Source organism: Nerophis ophidion, linkage group LG08, assembly GCF_033978795.1.
Source record: "Nerophis ophidion isolate RoL-2023_Sa linkage group LG08, RoL_Noph_v1.0, whole genome shotgun sequence".
In the NCBI taxonomy this organism is placed as follows: Eukaryota; Metazoa; Chordata; class Actinopteri; order Syngnathiformes; family Syngnathidae; genus Nerophis; species Nerophis ophidion.
The window spans coordinates 17,928,329-17,951,255 of NC_084618.1; the positions used below are offsets into that span (position 1 = coordinate 17,928,329).

Sequence of the window (22,927 nt, forward strand, 5' to 3'; positions counted from 1 at the left end):
ACTGCTGCGCTTCTAAACCGTTGCGAACGTCCCTACTGAAGCACTTGAGTCAGAAATACCATTTCCCCCTTTTTGCCTGCATAAATCTGCTGATTGAGCAAGATTCTTCTGGAAAAGAGGATATGATTTCACCGAATTACTGACTCATCAGCAAAGTCCGAATGATGCACGACATTAATCTCAAAGACTATTTTTATTTTGCAGGCCGCCACGGTGACCCCGCGTGACCACATGTTTCTTAAGCCCTGCCACTCCCGGTAAACAACCGCCATGTTTTCTTCCGGAAGGTTCCGACAAGGGGCGAATTGTTTTACAGCCAATGTACATCTTGTGGGTTTTTTTTCCGGGTCTCATGACCGGGTGGAACGACATCAGGCGGGCAAGAACCCATGAGGAGAGCATATGACTCGCGGGAAGACTCGGATCAAAAATGTGTGGGTTGTTGTCGAAAAATGTGTAACCGTGTCCGATTAAATCAAAGCATGCGGGGGCCATTTACATATTTTTCATTTTCAAAACAAACAAGAAATATACATTTTATTTTAACATTAATATGAAAATACCGTAGTGTAGTAGACCTAAGTATTCATTAAGTACCGCTATAATGACAACATTAAAATACAGTAGTGTAGTAGACCTAAGTATTCGTTAAGTACCACCATAATGACAACATTAAAATAGAGTAGCCTAGTAGACCTAAGTATTCATTAAGTACCACCCTAACGACAACATTTAAATAGAGTAGCCTAGTAGACATAAGTATTTATTAAGTACCACCATAATGACGATATTTAAATACAGAAGTGTAGTAGACCTAAGTATTCATCAAGTACCACATAATGACAACATTAAAATACAGTAGTGTAGTAGACCTAAGTATTCATTAAGTACCACATAATGAAAACATTAAAATACAGCAGTGTAGTAGACCTAAGTATTCATTAAGTACCACATAATGACAACATTAAAATACAGTAGTGTAGTAGACCTAAGTATTCATTAAGTACCACCATAATGACAACATTAAAATACAGTAATTGTATTAGACCTAAGTATTCATTAAGTACCACCATAATTAACTACATTAAAATACAGTAGTGTAGTAAACCTAAGTATTCATTAAGTACCACCATAATTAACTACATTAAAATACAGTAGCGTAGTAGACCTAAGTATTCATTAAGTACCACCCTAATGACAATATTTAAATAGGGTAGCCTAGTAGACCTAAGTATTTATTAAGTTCAACCATAATGACGATATTTAAATACAGAAGTGTAGTAGACCTAAGTATTCATCAAGTACCACATAATGACAAGATTAAAATACAGTAGTGTAGTAGACCTAAGTATTCATTAAGTACCACCATAATTAACTACATTAAAATACAGTAGTGTAGTAAACCTAAGTATTCATTAAGTACCACCATAATTAACTACATTAAAATACAGTAGTGTAGTAGACCTAAGTATTCATTAAGTACCACCATAATTAACTACATTAAAATACAGTAGTGTAGTAGACCTAAGTATTCATTAAGTACCACCATAATTAACTACATTAAAATACAGTAGCGTAGTAGACTTAAGTATTCATTAAGTATCACCATAATGACAACATTAAAATACAGTCATGTATTAGACCTAAGTATTCATTAAGTAACACCACAATTAACTACATTAAAATACAGTAGTGTAGTAGACCTAAGTATTCATTAAGTACCACCATAATTCACTACATTAAAATACAGTAGTGTAGTAGACCTAAGTATTCATTAAGTACCACCATATTGACCAACATTTAAATACAGTAGCGTAGCAGGCCTAAATATTTGTCATGTACCACTACAATGACAACAATACAATACAGTAGTGTAGTAGACCTAAGTATTCATTAAGTACCACCATAATTAACTACATTAAAATACAGTAGTGTAGTAGACCTAAGTATTCATTAAGTACCACCATAATTAACTACATTAAAATACAGTAGTGTAGTAGGCCTAAGTATTCATTAAGTGCCACCATAATTAACTACATTAAAATACAGTAGTGTAGTAGACCTATGTATTCATTAAGTACCACCGTAATTAACTACATTAAAATACAGTAGGGTAGTAGACCTAAGTATTCATTAAGTACCACCATAATGACAACATTAAAATACAGTAGTGTAATAGACCTAAGTATTCATTAAGTACCACCATAATTAACTACATTAAAATACAGTAGGGTAGTAGACCTAAGTATTCATTAAATACCACCATAATGACAACATTAAAATACAGTAGTGTAATAGACCTAAGTATTCATTAAGTACCACCATAATTAACTACATTAAAATACAGTAGTGTAGTAGACCTAAGTATTCATCAAGTACCACCATATTGACCAACATTTAAATACAAAACCGTAGTAGGCCCAAATATTCATTAAGTACCACTATAATGACAACATTAAAATACAGTAGTTTAGTAGGCCTAAGTATGGATGAAAAACAAGCCAGAGGTTTTATTCAACAAGGTCACTGTAACATTACACAGAATTTGAACGGTAACACTGGGTTTGAATCTTGGAAAACAAAACACTAGTCACTTAATGAAGTGATTCCTTTGATGTCCCACTAAATGGAGTCTGTAACACACGTTGTACATATACCACAGTTTGGGAAGCACTGCCATAGGGTTTCCCTCCAGTTTGGTCCCGGGGGACCCGTTAGGGTCTCAGTCATAAAGATGTCTTTATGGCGGTACTTACTTTTCCACTTTGCATCAGTCCATCTTAGAGGAGCTCGGGCCCAGCGTAGCCGGCGGCGTTTCTGGGTGTTGTTGATAAAAGGCTGTGGCTTCGCATAGCTGAGTTTTAACTTGCGCTTACAGATGAAGCGACTGACAGTGGTTTTCTGAAGGGTTCCTGAGCCCATGTGGTGATATCCTTTACACAATGATGTCACTTTTTGACGGCCTGAGGAATCCAAAGTCTGTGATATAATTGCTTACGTGCAGTGATTTCTCCAGATTCTCTGAACCTTTTGATGATATTTGGTGAAATTCCTGGCAACAGCTGGTTGAGAAATGTTGTTCTCAAACTGTTTGACGATTTGCTCACACGTTTGTTGACAAAGTGGGGACCCTCGCCCCATCCTTGTTGGTGAACGACTGAGCATTTCATGGAAGCTGGTTTTTTTTTTTTATACCAAATCACGGCACCCATCTGTTCCAAATTAGCCATGTTCACTTGTGGGATGTTCCGAATAAGTGTTTGATGAGCATTCTTCAACTTTCTCAGTCTTTTTTGCTATGTGTGCCAGCTTTCACGTGCGATACAAGCAGTGTTTACATGTGTGTGATATCATGTGCGACACAAGCAGAGTGTTTATATGTTTGTGATATCATGTGTGATACAAGCAGAGTGTATACATGTGTGATATCATGTGCGATACAAGCAGTGTTTACATGTGTGTGATATCTTGTGCGATACAAGCAGAGTGGTTATATCTGTGTGATATCATGTGCGATACAAGCAGTCCTGCAGAGTGTTTACTTGTGTATGATATAATGTGTGATACAATCAGTGTTTACCTGTGTGTGATATCATGTGCGATACAAGCAGTGTTTACATGTGTGTGACATCATGGACGATACACGCAGAGTGTTTATATGTTTGTGATATCATGTGCGATACAAGCAGAGTGTTTATATGTTTGTGATATCATGTGCGATACAAGCAGAGTGTTTATATGTGTGATATCATGTGCCATACAAGCAGTGTTTACATGTGTGTGATATCTTGTGTGATACAAGCAGAGTGTTTATATGTTTGTGATATCATGTGCGATACAAGCAGAGTGTTTATATGTGTGATATCATGTGCCATACAAGCAGTGTTTACATGTGTGTGATATCATGTGCGATACAAGCAGTCCTGCAGAGTGTTTACTTGTGTATGATATCATGTGTGATACAATCAGTGTTTACCTGTGTGTGACATCATGTGCGATACAAGCAGTGTTTACATGTGTGTGACATCATGGGCGATACAAGCAGAGTGTTTATATGTTTGTGATTTCATGTGCGATACAAGCAGAGTGTTTATATGTTTGTGATATCATGTGTGATACGAGCAGAGTGTTTATATGTGTGATATCATGCGCGATACAAGCAGTGTTTACATGTGTGTGATATCTTGTGCGATACAAGCAGAATGGTTATATGTGTGTGATATCATGTGCGATACAAGCAGTCCTGCAGAGTGTTTACTTGTGTATGATATAATGTGTGATACAATCAGTGTTTACCTGTGTGTGATATCATGTGCAATACAAGCCGTGTTTACATGTGTGTGATATCATGTGCGATACAAGCAGTGTTTACATGAGTGTGATATCACGTGCGATACAAGCAGTGTTTACATGTGTGTGATACCACGTGCGATACAAGCAGTGTTTACATGTGTGTGATATCATGTGCGATAAAAGCAGAGTGTTTATATGTTCGTGATATCATGTGCGATACAAGCAGAGTGTTTATATGTTTGTGATATCATGTGTGATACAAGCAGAGTTTTTATGTGTCATATCAGGTGCAATACAAGCAGTGTTTACATGTGTGTGATATGTGCGATACAAGCAGAGTGTTTATATGTTTGTGATATCATGTGCGAAACAAGCAGAGTTTTTATATGTGTGATATCATGTGCAATACAAGCAGTGTTTACATGTGTGTGATATCATGAGCGATACAAGCAGTGTTTACATGTGTGTGATATCACGTGCGATACAAGCAGTGTTTACCTGTGTGTGATATCATGTGCGATACAAGCAGTGTTTACCTGTGTGTGACATCATGGGCAATACAAGCAGAGTGTTTATATGTGTGTGATATCATGTGCGATACAAGCAGTCCTGAAGAGTGTTTACTTGTGTATGATATCATGTGTGATACAATCAGTGTTTACCTGTGTGTAATATCATGTGCGATACAAGCAGAGTGTTTACATGTGTGTGATATAGGGACGGCGTGGCGCAGTGGGAGAGTTGCCGTGCGCAACCCGAGGGTCCCTGGTTCAAATCCCACCTAGTACCAACCTCGTCACGTCCGTTGTGTCCTGAGCAAGACACTTCACCCTTGCTCCTGATGGGTGCTGGTTTGCGCCTTGCATGGCAGCTCCCTCCATCAGTGTGTGAATGTGTGTGTGAATGGGTAAATGTGGAAGTAGTGTCAAAGCGCTTTGAGTACCTTGAAGGTAGAAAAGCGCTATACAAGTACAACCCATTTATCATTTATATCATGTGCGATACAAGCAGAGTGTTTATATGTTTGTGATATCATGTGTGATACAAGCAGAGTGTTTATATGTGTGATATCTTGTGCGATACAAGCAGAGTGGTTATATGTGTGTGATATCTTGTGCGATACAAGCAGAGTGTTTATATGTGTGATATCTTGTGCGATACAAGCAGAGTGGTTATATGTGTGTGATATCATGTGCAATACAAGCAGTGTTTACATGTGTGTGATATCATGTGCGATACAAGCAGTGTTTACATGTGTGTGATATCATGTGTGATACAAGCAGAGTGTTTATATGTGTGTGATATCATGTGCAATACAAGCAGAGTGTTTACATGTGTGTGATGTCATGTGCGATACAAGCAGAGTGTTATATGTGTGATATCATGTGCAATACAAGCAGTGTTTACATGTGTGTGATATCATGTGCGATACAAGCAGTGTTTACATGTGTGTGATATCATGTGCGATACAAGCAGTGTTTACATGTGTGTGATATCATGTGCGATACAAGCAGTGTTTACATGTGCGTGTAATCATGTGCGATACAAGCAGTCCTGCAGAGTGTTTACTTGTGTATGATATCATGTGTGATACAATCAGTGTTTACCTGTGTGTGATATCACGTGCGATACAAGCAGTGTTTACGTGTGTGACATCATGGGCGATTCAAGCAGTGTTTATATGTTTGTGATATCATGTGCGATACAAGCAGAGTGTTTATATTTGTGTGATATCATGTGCGATACAAGCAGAGTGTTTATATGTTTGTGATATCATGTGTGATACAAGCAGAGTGTTTATATGTGTGATATCATGTGCGATACAAGCAGTGTTTACATGTGTGTGACATCTTGTGAGATTCAAGCAGAGTGGTTATATGTGTGTGATATCATGTGCGATACAAGCAGCCCTGCAGAGTGTTTACTTGTGTATGATATCATGTGTGATACAATCAGTGTTTACCTGTGTGTGATATCATGTGCGATACAAGCAGTGTTTACATGTGTGTGACATCATGGGCGATACAAGCAGAGTGTTTATATGTTTGTGATATCATGTGCGATACAAGCAGAGTGTTTATACGTGTGATATCATGTGCGATACAAGCAATGTTTACATGTGTGTGATATCATGTGCGATACAAGCAATGTTTACATGTGTGTGATATCATGTGCGATACAAGCGGAGTGTTTATATGTTTGTGATATCATGTGCAATACAAGCAGTGTTTATATGTGTGATATCATGTGCGATACAAGCAGTGTTTATATGTGTGATATCATGTGCAATACAAGCCGTGTTTACATGTGTGTGATATCACATGCGATACAAGCAGTGTTTACATGTGTGTGAGATCACGTGCGATACAAGCAGAGTGTTTATATGTGTGATATCATGTGCGATACAAGCAGAGTGTTTATATGTGTGATATCATGTGCCATACAAGCAGTGTTTACATGTGTGTGATATCATGTGCGATACAAGCAGTGTTTACATGTGTGTGATATCATGTGCGATACAAGCAGAGTGTTTATATGTGTGTGATATCATGTGCGATACAAGCAGAGTGTTTATATGTGTGTGATATCATGTGTGATACAAGCAGTGTTTATATGTGTGATATCATGTGCGATACAAGCAGTGTTTACATGTGTGTGATATCTTGTGCGATACAAGCAGAGTGGTTATATGTGTTTGATATCATGTGCGATACAAGCAGTGTTTACATGTGTGTGATATCACGTGCGATACAAGCAGTGTTTACATGTGTGTGATATCATGTGCGATACAAGCAGTCCTGCAGAGTCTTTACTTGTGTATGATATCATATATGATGATTAACCTGTATTATGCTGATAGTATATATTTTGACCATGAATCGATTTACGTGGACCCCGACTTAAACAAGTTGAAAAACTTATTCAGGTGTTACCATTTAGTGGTCAATTGTACGGATTATGTACTGTACTGTGCAATCTACTAATCAAAGTTTTAATCAATCAATCTGGCCAGGATGCAAACGGTTAGCAATTCAATTCAGCTTTGTCTCTTTTTTTTTACTAAAATTGTATTTTTTTTAGAACTTGAGTCTGTGACTCAGTGGAAACAAATTGGGCAACCCTGTCCTAAACCACAAGTGCTGTCATGCATGTATTGCATTAAATAAGTAACATTGCCTGTTTATTTGATATGTAAAAAAAATCTGCAACTTCACTTGTATCCGGATTTGCACCAACATAAATAAATGATAAATTGGTTGTGCTTGTATAAGACACTACTTCCACATTTACCCATTCACACACAGATGGATGGAGCTGCCATGCAAGGCCTTAACCAACACCAATCAAGAGCAAGGGTGAAGTGTCTTGCTCAGGACACAACGGACGTGACGAGGTTGGTACTAGGTGGGGATTGAACCAGGGACCCTCGGGTTACGCAGGGCCACTCTGCCACCGCGCTACGCCGTCCCTGCAACATGCCGTTGTTTTAATATCACAATGTTTTAAGTTCTGTGTGTGTAGAACAGGGGTCGCCAACGCGGTGCCCGCGGGCACCAGGTCGCCCGTGAGGACCAGATGAGTCGCCCGCTGGCCTGTTCTAAAAATAGCTCAAATAGCAGCACTTACCAGTGAGCTGCCTCTATTTTTTAAATTTTTTATTTATTTATTAGCAAGCTGGTCTCGCTTTGCTGGACATGTTTAATTCTAAGAGAGACAAAACTCAAATAGAATTTGAAAATCCAAGAAAATATTTGAAAGACTTGGTCTTCACTTGTTTAAATAAATTCATTCATTTTTTTTTACTTTGCTTCTTATAAGGTTCAGAAAGACAATTTTAGAGAAAAAATAACACCTTAAAAATTATTTTAGGATTTTTAAACACATATACCTTTTTACCTTTTCAATTCCTTCCTCTTCTTTTCTGACAATTTAAATCAATGTTCAAGTAAATTATTTATTTTTTTCAATCTTAATTTAATTCTTCATTTTAGCTTCTGTTTTTTCAACGAAGATTATTTGTGAAATATTTCTTCAAAATTATGATTAAAATTCAAAAAAAATATTCTGGCAAATCTAAAAAACCTTTAGAATCAAATTTGAATCTTATTTCAAAGTCTTTTGAATTTCTTTTAAAATGTTTTTTCTGGAAAATCTAGAAGAAATAATGATTTGTCTTTGTTAGAAATATAGCTTGGTCCAATTTGTTATATATTCTAACAAAATGCAGATTGGATTTTAACCTATTTAAAACATGTCATCAAAATTCTATAATGAATCTTAGGAAAAATTACTAATGATGTTCCATACATTCTTTTTTTTAAATGCTTTCAAAAAGATTCGAATTAGCTAGTTTTTCTCTTCATTTTTTTTCGGTTGAATTTTAAAGAGTCGAAATTGAAGATAAACTAGGTTTCAAAATTTAATTTTCATTTTTTTCATGTTTTCTCCTCTTTTAAACCGTTAGATTGTTTTTTCCCCCTCATTTATTCTCTACAGAAAACCTTCCGTAAAAGAAAAAAAAAATGTACGACGGAATGACAGACAGAAATACCCATTTTATATATATTAATTTATTTATTAAAGGTAAATTGAGCGAATTGGCTATTTTTGGCAATCTATTTAAGTGTGTATCAAACTGGTAGCCCTTCGCATTAATTAGTACCCAAGAAGTAGCTCTTGGTTTCAAAAATGTGGGCTCTATGGAGGATGTTGTTGTGGTTTGTGCAGCCCTTTGAGACACTAGTGATTTAGGGCTATGTAAATAATCATTGATTGATTGATTGAAAAAGGTTGGTGTCCCCTGGTGTAGATAATAATAATAAATACATTTAGGATAAATAAAGTGTGGGGATTTCCTTCCAGCAACCGTGAAGCTAAATTGAGCTCCATCAGCGTCAGTCGAGCTCTATTTCCAGTGGGATAAACAAGTGGGCGGGGCCTGACGCCCAAATTAGGAAAGGGCTTTAGTGACGTCACGGCGGCCAGCGCCCCTCGCTGGCTGCGCGCGCCGCCCGAGACCCGCGGAGACGTCAAGGCGAACATGGCGGAGGGACACCCAGAAAGCTGTCAATAGAACCCGCAGAGGAGCCACACGGATTACCGCCGCCTCGGGAAGACGTTTTGTTTTTTTTATCATCGACGTTCGGTTATTTTTACATTTTTAATTATTTCAAACACGACAGTAGCAGCCATGCTTCGGTGAGCCGTTGCTCCGAATTAACGAGTTCAAACCCCCCGGCTAGCGCGCTAACGACATGTCGGACAACCAGAGCTGGAACTCTTCCGGCTCCGAGGAGGACCTGGAGCCCAAAGACGAGCCCTCACACCCGGCCATCGGCGGGGTGTTCAGCGGGGTCCTCAGCAAAGTAAGCCGAGCCCGTTTCTTCAATGACGTGACGTCACTTCCGCCTGTGTAAAGTCATTTTAATCCGAGTTTAACCCCGCGCGTATTTATGTAGCCTCCAGTGACAATAACGTCTAGAAATACTTAAAAAAAACACACACACATCAAAAAGTGGGATAAAAGAGCAAATGTAACAAGAAAAAGTTGCAATGTTGACTCGAATATCACAAAACTGGCATGCAGGCTGTTTGTTTCCCCTTTAAAACTTTAATGCAGGGGTCAGGAACCTTTTTGGCTGAGAGAGCCAAGAAGCCAAATATTTTAAAATGTATTTCCCTAAGAGCCATATAATATTTTTTTTTAACACTGAACACAACTAAACGCGTGCATTTTTAAGTAAGACCAACATTTTCAGAGTATAATAGATCTCTTATTCTTTGTAATAACATTGTTATTCTGAAGCTAACTGTGAGGGGGGGGGGGTGTGGCCTGTGGGCCTGCAGCAAAGCAAGATGTTGCCAGGACCGGCCTCGAAATCAGCGACGGGTGCGTAGATGGCCCACCTAATCACCTGTCCTTCTGTTATAAGCAGCAGCCAGGAAGAGAGACAGGGTTGGGGCTGGAGCCAGAGCGCGAGTGGGGACGAAAGAGAAAAAGACAATTGCTGGAAAGCAACAGAGAAAAATAAAATAAAACAATATTGTAACCCTAAAACAGGCTCTTGGTGGTCTGAAGAACCCCCAGGAGGGCAAGCCCCACACTAACCAATAACAAATAAATTACTTCTTACCATTAATGCAACTTCTTGAACATAAAAAAGCATGAGAATGTTTTATATTTTGAACGTTATTTTTAACACTGTGATTACAAGTGGAATTATTCATTACTTATCGTGTTAAGCAATGTCAATTCAGCTTTATCAAGAGAGCCAGATGCAGTCATCAAAAGAGCCACATCTGGCTCTAGAGCCATAGGTTCCCTACCCCTGCTTTAACGGCTCGAAAAAAGAACAATAACAATCAATGTTGATCCGAATTATTGACCCACTTAAAATTCAAATGACTTCACGTCAAATATTCCGCATAGAAATATATTTTTTGGGGGAATATTGCAGTTATTTGACAAAAAACACACATGAAAAAAAATAATACAAACCTATAACAGGGGTCGCCAACGCGGTGCCCGCGGGCACCAGGTCGCCCGTAAAGGACCAGATGAGTCGCCCGCTGGCCTTTTCTAAAAATAGCTCAAATAACAGCACTTACCAGTGAGCTGCCTCTATTTTTTAAATTGTATTTATTTACTAGCAAGCTGGTCTCGCTTTGCTCGACATTTTTAATTCTAAGAGAGACAAAACTCAAATAGAATTTGAAAATCCAAGAAACTATTTTAAAGACTTGGTCTTCACTTGTTTAAATAAATTCATTTTTTTTTTAGTTTGCTTTCTATATCTATTCTATATTACATTTTAGTTTTTTAAGAAATCTACTAATAAAATGCATTTAAAAAAAAAAAAGTGTAATAATTAGGGGTGTTGGAAAAAATCGATTTGAATACGAATTGAATACGTTGTGCCATTCAGAATCGATTCTAATTTATATATAATATTATAGGGGGCGGTTTAGCTCGGTTGGTACAGTGACCGTGCCAGCAACTTGAAGGTTGCAGGTTCGATTCCCGCTTCCGCCATCCTAGTCACTGCCGTTGTGTCCTTGGGCAAGACACTTTACCCACCTGCTCCCAGTGCCACCCACACTGGTTTGAATGTAACTTAGATATTGGTTTTCACTATGTAAAGCGCTTTGAGTCACTAGAGAAAATGCGCTATATAAATATAATTCACTTCACTAATTCACAATTAAAAAAAAAACGATTTAAAAAAAAAAAAATCCAACAAAACAATACACAGCAAAACCATAACAATGCAATCCAATTCCAAAACCAAACCTGACCCAGCAACACTCAGAACTGCAATAAAGACACAAACACGACACAGAACAAGCCAAAAGTAGTGAAGCAAAAATGAATATTATCAACAACAGTATCAATATTAGTTATAATTTCAGCATAGCAGTGATTAAAAATCCCTCATTGACATTATCATTAGACATTTATAAAAATAAACAAAAGAACAATAGTGTCACAGTGGCTTACACTTGCATCGCATCGCATAAGCTTGACAACACACTGTGTCCAATGTTTTCACAAAGATAAAATAAGTCATAGTTTTGGTTCGTTTAATAGTTAAAACAAATTTACGTTATTGCAATCAGTTGATAAATCATTGTCCTTTACAATTATAAAAGTTAAAAAAAAAAAATCTACTACTCTGCTAGCATGTCAGCAGACTGGGGTAGATCCTGCTGAAATCCTATGTATTGAATGAACACAATCGTTTTGAATCGGAAAAATATCGTTTTTGAATCGAGAATCAAATCGAAAAAAATCGATATATTATCGAATCGTGACCCCAAGAATCGATATTGAATCGAATCGTGGGACACTTAAAGATTCACAGCCCTAGTAACAATAGTATTCAATGTTAGAAACGGCCCTCTGGGGCCAAAATAATGGCCCTCAGTGAAAACCACTTTGACACCTCTGCTTTACGCCATCATACAAAGTCCAGTTTACGTCACAGGGTTACTGAGTGTACACACTTCTACCACATGTATCACCACGTCACCGGGGTTACTGTTTGAAATGATAAAGTGTGTTGCTGGTGTAGTGTACTGTATCTACTATGTACACCCAATTCACCAAGACCCAATACGGTTGCTTTATTTAGCATTTGCAATTAATTTCACTGTTTATTCGCAAACTAAACATGGATTACAAATTGCAAGTTAAACTCATAAGTGTAGAATTCTAACTGGTGCTTTCACTCCCCAGTGGACCAATTACATCCACGGCTGGCAGGACCGCTGGGTGGTTCTGAAGAACAACACACTCAGCTACTACAAGTCCCAGGATGAGACGGAGTACGGCTGCCGCGGCTCGCTGTGCCTCAGCAAAGCGGTCATTACTGTGAGTGTGGCCAGCAGGGCAATATATTTACCGTAGAGGCTTTGGAAATATGTTTAAGCAACTATGTAAGTGTCAAATGGTCTCGCAAGACAGAATGTTGTAAGAAGGCGCGGTGACGACAGGTTTCAGCCGGCAAACTGTCGTAACTCGGACGTGTCACAGGTAGGAAGAAGCACTGTTGCTTGTTTGGACTCTCAGTAGGAATACATGTAGGGCGGCACAACTTATTAATTAACTGCAGGTCCCTTAGTTTCCCCTGTGTCTTAATTAAAACCAACTTGTTTGTACAGTGCTGCCTGGGGATAAGGCGGTTTATGAAATAAATCCGAAATGTTTGGTTGTCCCGACACGGTTCTTGTGTTTGGATCATGAGTGCCTTACATAAGATGACAAACATCGCCGGCAAAATACAGGTTTGATGTTCCGTTATTTAGACTAGGGATGCACCGAAATGAAAATTTGTGGCCGAAGCCGAATAAAATTTAAACGCTTGGCCGAAGGCCGAATACCGAATAATGAATGCAGTTTTTCACAATTTTTTTTATATTGCATAAATAGCCTAGAATAAATATTTAGACATGTTTTTCAAATAAAGTAATTTTTTATTGAATATTGACATTTTTTTAATAATCCAGTAGCCTTTGCTTTTCAAAAAAAGCAAAGTTTTTCATTTATATTAGGCCTTCAAACAAAACATGCATTCCAAAAAAAAATAAAGTGCATTAAAGTGGATAAACCCACAACAAATGAATTATTGTCCTTTTGGCAAAAGTCTGCTTAGCCACAGTAGATATGCTAATAATGTAAACAGAAGGCTCAAGTAAATCTCAATTAAGTGTGTGCTTGTAACCTCATACACTTATACAGGTAGCCTACACAACAGGCTAATAATGTAAACAGAGGCCCCACTAAATCTCAATAAGTGTGTGCTTGTCACCTCGTACACTTATACAGGTACACAACATATCCCAACGTCACCGCGTCACTGCACGTTGGTTGATTGCGTCACCGCGTCAAAAAATTGCGTCACACGCCACTATTCGGCCTTGTTTTTAACCCATTCCACCAAAGGCCGAATGTGGCTTTTTTTGCCATATTCGGCCGAATATATTCGGTTACCGATTAATCGGTGCATCCCTAATTTAGACTAATTCACATCGCGGCATAGAATAGAACAGGGGTCACCAACGCGGTGCCCGCGGGCACCAGATCGCCCGTAAGGACCAGATGAGTTGCCCGCTGGCCTGTTTTAAAAATAGCTCAAATAGCAGCACTTACCAGTGAGCTGCCTCTATTTTTTCCATTTTATTTATTTACTAGCAAGCTGGTCTCGCTTTGCTCGACATTTTTAATTCTAAGAGAGACAAAACTCAAATAGAATTTGATAATCCAAGAAAATATTTTAAAGACTTGGTCTTCACTTGTTTAAATAAATTTGTTTTTTTACTTTGCTTCTTATAACTTTCAGAAAGACAATTTTAGAGAAAAAACACAACCTTAAAAACAATTTTAGGATTTTTAAACACATATACCTTTTTACCTTTTAAATTCCTTCCTCTTCTTTCCTGAGAATTTATATCAATGTTCAAGTAATTGATTTAAATTTTTATTGTAAAGAATAATAAATGCATTTTAATCTAATTCTTCATTTTAGCTTTTGTTTTTTTGACGAAGAATATTTGTGAAATATTTCTTCAAACTTATGATTAAAATTCAAAAAATATTCTGGCAAATCTAGAAAATCTGTAGAATCAAATTTAAATCTTATTTCAAAGTCTTTTGAATTTATTTTAAAATTTTTGTTCTGGAAAATGTAGAAGACTGGACTCTCGCGACTGTGTTGGATCCATTATGGATTGATCTTTCACAGTATCATGTTCTCATAGTCATCATTGTCACCGACGTCCCACTGGGTCATTATTGTCACCGATGTCCCACTGGGTGTGAGTTTTCCTTGCCCTTATGTGGGCCTACCGAGGATGTCGTAGTGGTTTGTGCAGCCCTTTGAGACACTAGTGATTTAGGGCTATATAAGTAAACATTGATTGATTGATTGAAGAAATAATGATTTGTCTTTGTTAGAAATATAGCTTGGTCCAATTTGTTATATATTCTAACAAAGTGCAGATTGGATTTTAACCTATTTAAAACATGTTATCGAAATTTTAAAATTAATCTTAATCAGGAAAAATTACTAATGATGTTCGATAAATTATTAAATTTTTTTCAAAAAGATTCGAATTAGCTAGTTTTTCTATTAATTTTTTTCGGTTGAATTTTAAAGAGTCGAAATTGAAGATAAACTATGTTTCCAAATTTTATTTTCCTTTTTTTTGTGTTTTCTCCTCTTTTAAACCGTTAAATTAAGTGTTTTTTTCATCATTTATCCGCTCCCAAAAACTTTCCGTAAAAGGAAAAAAAAATGTACGACGGAATGACAGACAGAAATACCCATTTTTTAATATATAGATTTATTCATTAAAGGTAAATTGAGCAAATTGGTTATTTCTGGCAATTTATTTAAGTGTGTATCAAACTGGTAGCCCTTCGCATTAATCAGTACCCAAGAAGTAGCTCTTGGTTTCAAAAACGTTGGTGACCCCTGCAATATCAATCAATCAATCAATCAATGTTTACTTATATAGCCCTAAATCACTAGTGTCTCAAAGGGCTGCACAAACCACCACGACATCCTCGGTAGGCCCACATAAGGACAAGGAAAACTCACACCCAGTGGGACATCGGTGACAATAATGACCCAGTGGGACGTCGGTGACAATGATGACTATGAGAACCTTAGAGAGGAGGAAAGCAATGGATGTCGAGCGGGTCTAACATGATACTGTGAAAGTTCAATCCACAATGGATCCAACACAGTCGCGAGAGTCCAGTCCAAAGCGGATCCAACACAGCAGCGAGAGTCCCGTTCACAGCGGAGCCAGCAGGAAACCATCCCAAGCGGAGGCGGATCAGCATCGCAGAGATATACACAGGCAAGCAGTACATGGCCACCGGATCGGACCGGACCCCCTCCACAAAGGAGAGTGGGACATAGAAGAAAAAGAAAAGAAACGGCAGATCAACTGGTCTAAAAAGGGAGTCTATTTAAAGGCTAGAGTATACAAATGAGTTTCAAGGTGAGACTTAAATGCTTCTACTGAGGTGGCATCTCAAACTGTTACCGGGAGGGCATTCCAGAGTACTGGAGCCCGAACGGAAAACGCTCTATAGCCCGCAGACTTTTTTTGGGCTTTAAGAATCACTAACAAGCCGGAGTCCTTTGAACGCAGATTTCTTGCCGGGACATATGGTACAATACAATCGGCAAGATAGGGCATACTTGCCAACCCTCTCGATTTTCCCGGGAGACTCCCAAATTTCAGTGCCCCTCCCGGGGAAGCCATTCTCCAGAATTTCTCCCGATTCCCACCCGAAAAAGGAGACTATTATATATGTCTCCGTTATCCATAGGTTTATTTACAACCCATAAAGTAGGCAGGCACGGAGTCACCTTAATGCACTGACACACAACATCAGGATTCCCATCACGCATTGCTTCAAAACTACGGCAAGTAGTAATGTCCAAAAACGTAACAGACACGAAGCAGAAGAAGGAAGAAGGGTCATGGCGACGACGAGTAAGAAGAAGAATTACGCTTGCAAGTTCCAAAATGATTGGAGAAAATAATTTCAGTTCATCCAGGACAGCTCGAAGGGGAAGGGGTGTGCTGCTTGCCAATTTTCTAGATCAGACTTCTCCGATATATGGGTGTAACGGTACACAAAAATGTCGGTTCGGTTTAGAGGTCACGGTTCGGTTCATTTTCGGTACAGTAAGAAAACAACAAAATATAAATTTTTGGGTTATTTACCAAATTTGTAAACAATGTCATCACATACATATACACACAGGGTCCATTGCCAGGGTTAATGTGGTCAACATATATAAAATGAAAACTAAATAAGATAAGGCTCAGAATGGTTTCTTAACAAAACCTTACATATGAAGTGCTTTTTTTGATTGATTGATTGAGCCTTTCATTAGTAGATTGCACAGTACAGTACATATTCCGTACAATTGACCACTAAATGGTAACACCCCAATAAGTTTTTCAACTTGTTTAAGTCGGGGTCCACGTTAATCAACATTAAACTGCCTCCAGTTGTTGCTCGGATGAAATAAAATGACAAACCTTTTCTTCTACATATAAAAAGTGCAACATTAAACAGTTTCAAGTCAACTCAGACTCGGATTAACTTTTCCCCGCCCCCCCCCCCCCCCCCCAGCCTGGCTTACTTGGCAGTAAGAGGATATATGGGCTTATTGTTCTTCCACCATAGAAGTAGGTCAAAATCTAGTTTTAATGCAATACAGCAACCCCCCGCGACCCCGAACGGGACAAGTGGTAGAAATGGATGGATGGATGGTCTTAAATGTGCTGCTATAAAAACATTCGTTATTGCTTTAGCCCTGCCTGGCTGGCCGAGGAGAGGCTGCTTGAATGCGGTGTTTGCACCACGCTCCTCTTTCTCTTCCTTAAAGCGAGGTTGACTTGGGGGTGGTGCCGCTTCAAAGGGGTTAGCATGTTTGACGTGTTGGCAGAAGCACACCTTACATGCTGCTGAACAATGTCGGCAAACCTCCGTCCTCCATTGTTGTATCCCCACGCTAAAAGTATACAGTGAAGAAGAAAAGTTTTTGATGTTGCTTTAATTTCCTCTATACAGCGTCCGTCAGCTGCTGTGACTGAGAGTTAATGATGTGAGGAAACATGCAGCAGGTGATGTGTTGTGAACCTTGTCACAACTTGTTTATAAAGTCTTTAGTTTCTTGACTGGAATGTTCACTCCTCCTTTTATTAACTGCAAACTGAATCATTGTTCAAATAACATAAACACCAGCTAAAATGTTTTGTCATCTCATCGAATTGAACGCAGGCTGTGAAGATAGTGTATTCGATGTGACTTAATTTTGGTTTAAATTCCTACTGAAATGAGATTTTCTTATTTAAACAGGGATAGCAGGTCCATTCTTTGTGCCATACTTGATCATTTCGCGATATTTCCATATTTTTGCTGAAAGGATTTAGTAAAGAACATCGACAATAAAGTTAGCAACTTTTGGTCGCTAATAAAAAAAACCTTGCCTGTATCAATGTGCGCGTGATGTCACGGGTTGTAGAGCTCCTCACATCTGAACATTGTTTACAATCAGGGCCACCAGCAGCGAGAGCGATTCGGACCGAGAAAGCGACGATTTCCCCATTACTTTGAGCGAGGATGAAAGATTCTTGGATGAGGAAAGCGAGAGTGAAGGACTAGAAGAAAAAAAAAAAGACTAGAGGGCAGTGGGAGCGATGCAGATGTTATTAAACAGACACATTTACTAGGATAATTCTGGAAAATCCCTTATCTGCTTATTGTGTTACTAGTGTTTTAGTGAGATTATATGGTCGTAACTGTACAAGCTGAAGGTCGGCCCCGCACCTTTCTTCAGCACCAGTCGACGGGTGGTGGCGATGCCAATCTCTGCCCTTCGCAAGGGACCCTCTTCGAAACACGATCTTTCGAAATGATCGCTGCATAATACACTGGACTTTGTGTGTGTGGTCCAATCCAACCATGTTCGTTTGACATCTCTGTTCCATAGTAAAGCTTGACTGTCATCTTTCGGGAATGTAAACAATAAAACACCGGCTGTGTTTGTGTTGCTAAAGACGGCCGCAATACACCGCTTCCCACCTACAGCTTTCTTCTTTGACGTCTCCATTATTCATTGAACAAATTGCAAAAGATTCAGCAACACAAATGTCCATAATACTGTGGAATTATGCGATGAAAACAGACGACTTATAGCTGGGAACGGTGCTGGAACAACATGTCCTCTACAATGCGTGACGTCACATGATACTTCCGCGCGAAATTTTAAATTGCACTTAAGTAACCTAAACCGGCCGTATTGGCATGTGTTGCAATGTTAAGATTTCATCATTGATATATAAACTATCAGACGGTAAGAGTGGGTTTCAGTAGGCCTTGAAGGCATCACCTGCAGTCAGTGAACTCATCCAAAAGATGGCGCCATAGCACAAACAACAACGCACCTTTTTAGTGTCTGTGGTTGTTTTATGAAAACTATTTATTGAATTAGGGCTGGGCGATATATCGATGTACTCGATATATTGCGAGCCCTCCGTGTGCAGAGTGGTAGCAGCAACGGGTGACGTTAGCTGTGGTGCTAGCGAATCCGTGCGAGTGGTATTACGAGAGAAAGAAGGTGCGAATCTGGTAGCGAATGAAGGAAGAATTAAATCCCGAGAAAAACAGCAGGGGGTCCATCGTCTGGCGGCGGTTCGGCTTCAAAGCGGGAATATATCGAATAAACAACTTTAATTTGTCAAGTGTGGGGCACAAGCGTCGCTACCGGAAGTAGCATTACTGCTAATATGTAACATCATTTGAAAAGTCACCTGCTAATAACTGTTAAATAAATACAGTTTTGGTCAATTGACTTAGTTGTGATTTCCTTCTCTGAATGAAAGTTTAAAACAAGCTTATATTAATGCAGTATGAACAAGAATGTTTTAATGTAGACACATAGAATCATCATACTGCTGTGATTATATGTATCAAGTGTTCATATCGAGATATATAACGTGTATCGCGATATGGCCTAAAAATTTCGAGATATTAAAAAAAGGCCATATCGCCCAGCCCTATGTTGAATACAAAATGTTATGGTCTATAGTGAAGAACAATCAATAAGTTAGCTGCACCGTTTTATAAGTAGCAGAGTTCAAAGCGTAGGAAAAAAGTAGCAGCGTTATTTTTGTATGAACCATGTAATGGTGGATTTTTAATGGTATTCTCGGGCGTAAAAAGAACAAAGTGAACCGAACTGAATACCGTCTCCCTATTCCTAAACAAGTTCTGAACTGTGGATTTTGTGAACCTTTCCACCCCTCGTACTCTTCAAATTAAACCAGGGGTTCTTAAGCTTGTTGGAGGTACCCAACCCCACCAGTTTCATATGCGCATTCACCAAACCCTTCTTTAGTGAAAAATAAAATGTTTTTTTTTTTAATTCAAGACAAATTATATGTTTTTGGTAACACTTTAGTATGAGGAACATATTTTAAGTAACAAAGACTTAATTTAGAGTTATTTGGACACTAGGGGAACATATTCTAAGTAACGGGGACGGCGTGGCGCAGTGGGAGAGTGGCCGTCCGCAACCCGAGGGTCACTGGTTCAAATCCCACCTAGAACCAACCTCGTCACGTCCGTTGTGTCCTGAGCAAGACACTTCACCCTTGCTCCTGATGGGTGCTGATTGGCGCCTTGCATGGCAGCTCCCTCCATCAGTGTGTGAATGGGTGAATGTGGAAGTAGTGTCAAAGCGCTTTGAGTACCTTGAAGGTAGAAAAGCGCTATACAAGTACAACCCATTTATCATTTAATAAAGACTTAATTTAGAGTTATTTGGTTAGGGTCAGGGCTAGGGGGTTCGGATTATAATAAGGCCATGCTGAATAAGGAATAAATAAGTACTTAATAATGACTAGTTAATAGGGGTGTAACGGTATTTGTATTTGTATTGAACCGTTTCGGTATGGGGGTTTCGGTTCGGTACGAGGGTGTATCGAACGAGTTTGTAAACTAAAGTCTTAACAAGCTGCTCTGCAGCTGCCTCTGAGCAGTGAGCACCCAGCATTGTCCCGCCCACACAACCATCTGATTGGTTACATACACAGCCAATCAGCAGTGCGTATTCAGAGCGCATGTTTTCAATGCTCCGGCATCGAGATGAGCAGATATTTGTTTAGCAGGTGAGCAGCTGACATCGTACACTACCCAAATTATAAAAAACACTTCCCAGTCACAACTATTACAAACATCATTATGAGCCCGTTGACCTTGTAGAAACTTAAACTGCAGCTCAGCTCTCTCATAGTTCTGGGTTGAGGTGAACGCTAATTAGCTTTTAGCGTTACGTGTGTGTGTGTGTGTGTATATAATAAAAATCAACTACAGGCTTCCCAAATGCTGTAATAAATTAAGCATGATGAGTTGACTTGAAACTGTTTAATGTTGCACTTTTTATACGTAGAAGAAAGGTTTTTGTCATTTTATTTAATCAAAGCAACAACTTGAGGCAGTTTAATGTGGATTAACTTGGGTAGAATTATTATAGTGTTCCCAATCTTAAAAGGATAAAGCCATTGTTTACAAATTTGGTAAATAAATAACCCAAAAAATATACATTGTTGTTTTCTTACTGTACCGAAAATGAACCGAACCGTGACCTCTAAACCGAGGTACGTACCGAACCGAAATTTTTGTGTACCGTTACACCCCTAATAGTTAAGAGTCAATATGTTACTAATTAGCGTGTTAATAATCAGCTAATTAATGATGAATATGTTCCCCATACTAAAATGTTACCATGTTTTTTTTACTGGTGCACAAAATGAACCGTGCATGAACATCACATTGTTCAAACTGTGCATAAACTCACAACAAATTACACACCTGCAAATCAGTCAGCTATTGCCGTATCCGTAGTACGTCGATAGGGAGAAGTTTGTATTTACACGATGAGTCGGGTGGGTTTTGACCTTCGCCGAACCCCTAAAGCTGACTCACCGAACCCCTAGGGTTCGATCGAACCCAGGTTAAGAACCACTGAATTAAACTGAACCAAACCCAGGCCACAAAACCATTATTTTCTTACATAAGAATGCTCTTCGGTTTCCTCCCTCTTTTCCCCCTCGTAGATTTGTTTGAGTCATCATTATGTAAATACAGTTTTGACTAATATGAATCAGATGTTCCGTGTGCTTCTCATTTCCTTCCGGGTTCCGAGCGGCGCCCGAAGACCAGCCAGTGTTTTCAGGAGATCTCCTAGTGACAAAACGTCATTTTCTCCTCATCACAAGACCTCCCGGCGAAGAATGCATCTCTTTACTGCCACTCAGCCGGGCTTTTTCCCCCGTGCGTCACTAGCAAATACATCAGCGGTATTAACGCACTTCCCGCCGTGCCTCGTGTAATCCTCATGAGGTCACTGGGTCACGCGGCCCAAACACGCCGAGCCCGACTAGCGGTCGTTCACAAGCACTACACAACAGCTCGTACTCCAGCCTGTGTTTGCTCAGCTTCCACCGTCCTCTGCCAATGTAAATATTAACCTTGGAGTCACACACCCCTGTTGCCAGACCTCCTCCCACTGACAACACACCCAACACGTCCACGCAGCGTTCTCAAGCAACGTCTTATCTGGGATTTCCAAGCGAAAAGCGTTAATTAAAGGCCCTACTGAAACCCGCTACTACCGACCACGCAGTCTGATAGTTTATACATCAATGATGAAATATTAACATTGCAACACATGCCAATACGGCCGGTTTAGTTTACTAAATGCAATATTAACGATTTATTGGAAAGAGATATTTTTAAACAAGAAATACCCCTTGAAAGGAAAACTTTGTTTTTTGGACTTGCACCTCGAGATTGGCTGAAGAAAGATAAATACTTAATGAATATCCTACTGGGGCTTCACGGTGGCAGAGGGGTTAGTGCGTCTGCCTCACAATACGAAGGTCCTGGAGTCCTGGGTTCAAATCCAGGCTCGGGATCTTTCTGTGTGGAGTTTGCATGTTCTCCCCGGCTTCCTCCCACTTCCAAAGACATGCACCTGGGGATAGGTTGATTGGCAACACTAAATTGGCCCTAGTGTGTGAATGTGAGTGTGAATGTTGTCTGTCTATCTGTGTTGGCCCTGCGATGAGGTGGCGACTTGTCCAGGGTGTACCCCGCCTTCCGCCCGATTGTAGCTGAGATAGGCGCCAGCGCCCCCCGCGAGCCCAAAAGGGAACAAGCGGTAGAAAATGGATGGATGGATGGAATATCCTACTGGTGGCTTGCAAAAAGACCATCACTAGGAAATGGATATCCCAGGAGAGCCCAACTTTGAAGCAATGGATGGAAACCACAATGGACATATATAAAATGGAGAAGATAACTGCCTTTATTTATTATAAATTGGAGAAATTTACCTCATACTGGGAAAACTGGGTCAATTATGTCACGCCCCATAAGCCTGACTTAAATCTCTGGAATTAGTGTACTGTTTAAAAAAAAAAAAAAAAAAAGATTACTCCCTATGTGTGTGTGTGTATGTATATATATATATATATATATATATATATATATATATATATATATAAGTATCTGTATATTTTTATTTTATTTTATTTCTGT

The 22,927-nt window shown here is 39.1% G+C and overlaps 1 protein-coding gene across 5 annotated transcripts in view; it reads left to right on the forward strand.

Moving 5' to 3' along the window:
- The first annotated feature begins 9,279 nt into the window (after positions 1-9,279).
- The window catches only part of LOC133557450 (ceramide transfer protein-like), a 70,252-nt gene continuing 56,604 nt past the window's right edge, over positions 9,280-22,927 (forward strand). For all 5 annotated transcript variants that reach the window (XM_061907912.1, XM_061907914.1, XM_061907913.1 and 2 more), the window contains exons 1-2: positions 9,280-9,659; positions 12,530-12,664. In XM_061907912.1, the coding sequence (XP_061763896.1) occupies positions 9,549-9,659; positions 12,530-12,664 (246 nt within the window). In that variant the 5' untranslated portion in view covers positions 9,280-9,548. The remainder of the gene's footprint in view (positions 9,660-12,529; positions 12,665-22,927) is intronic.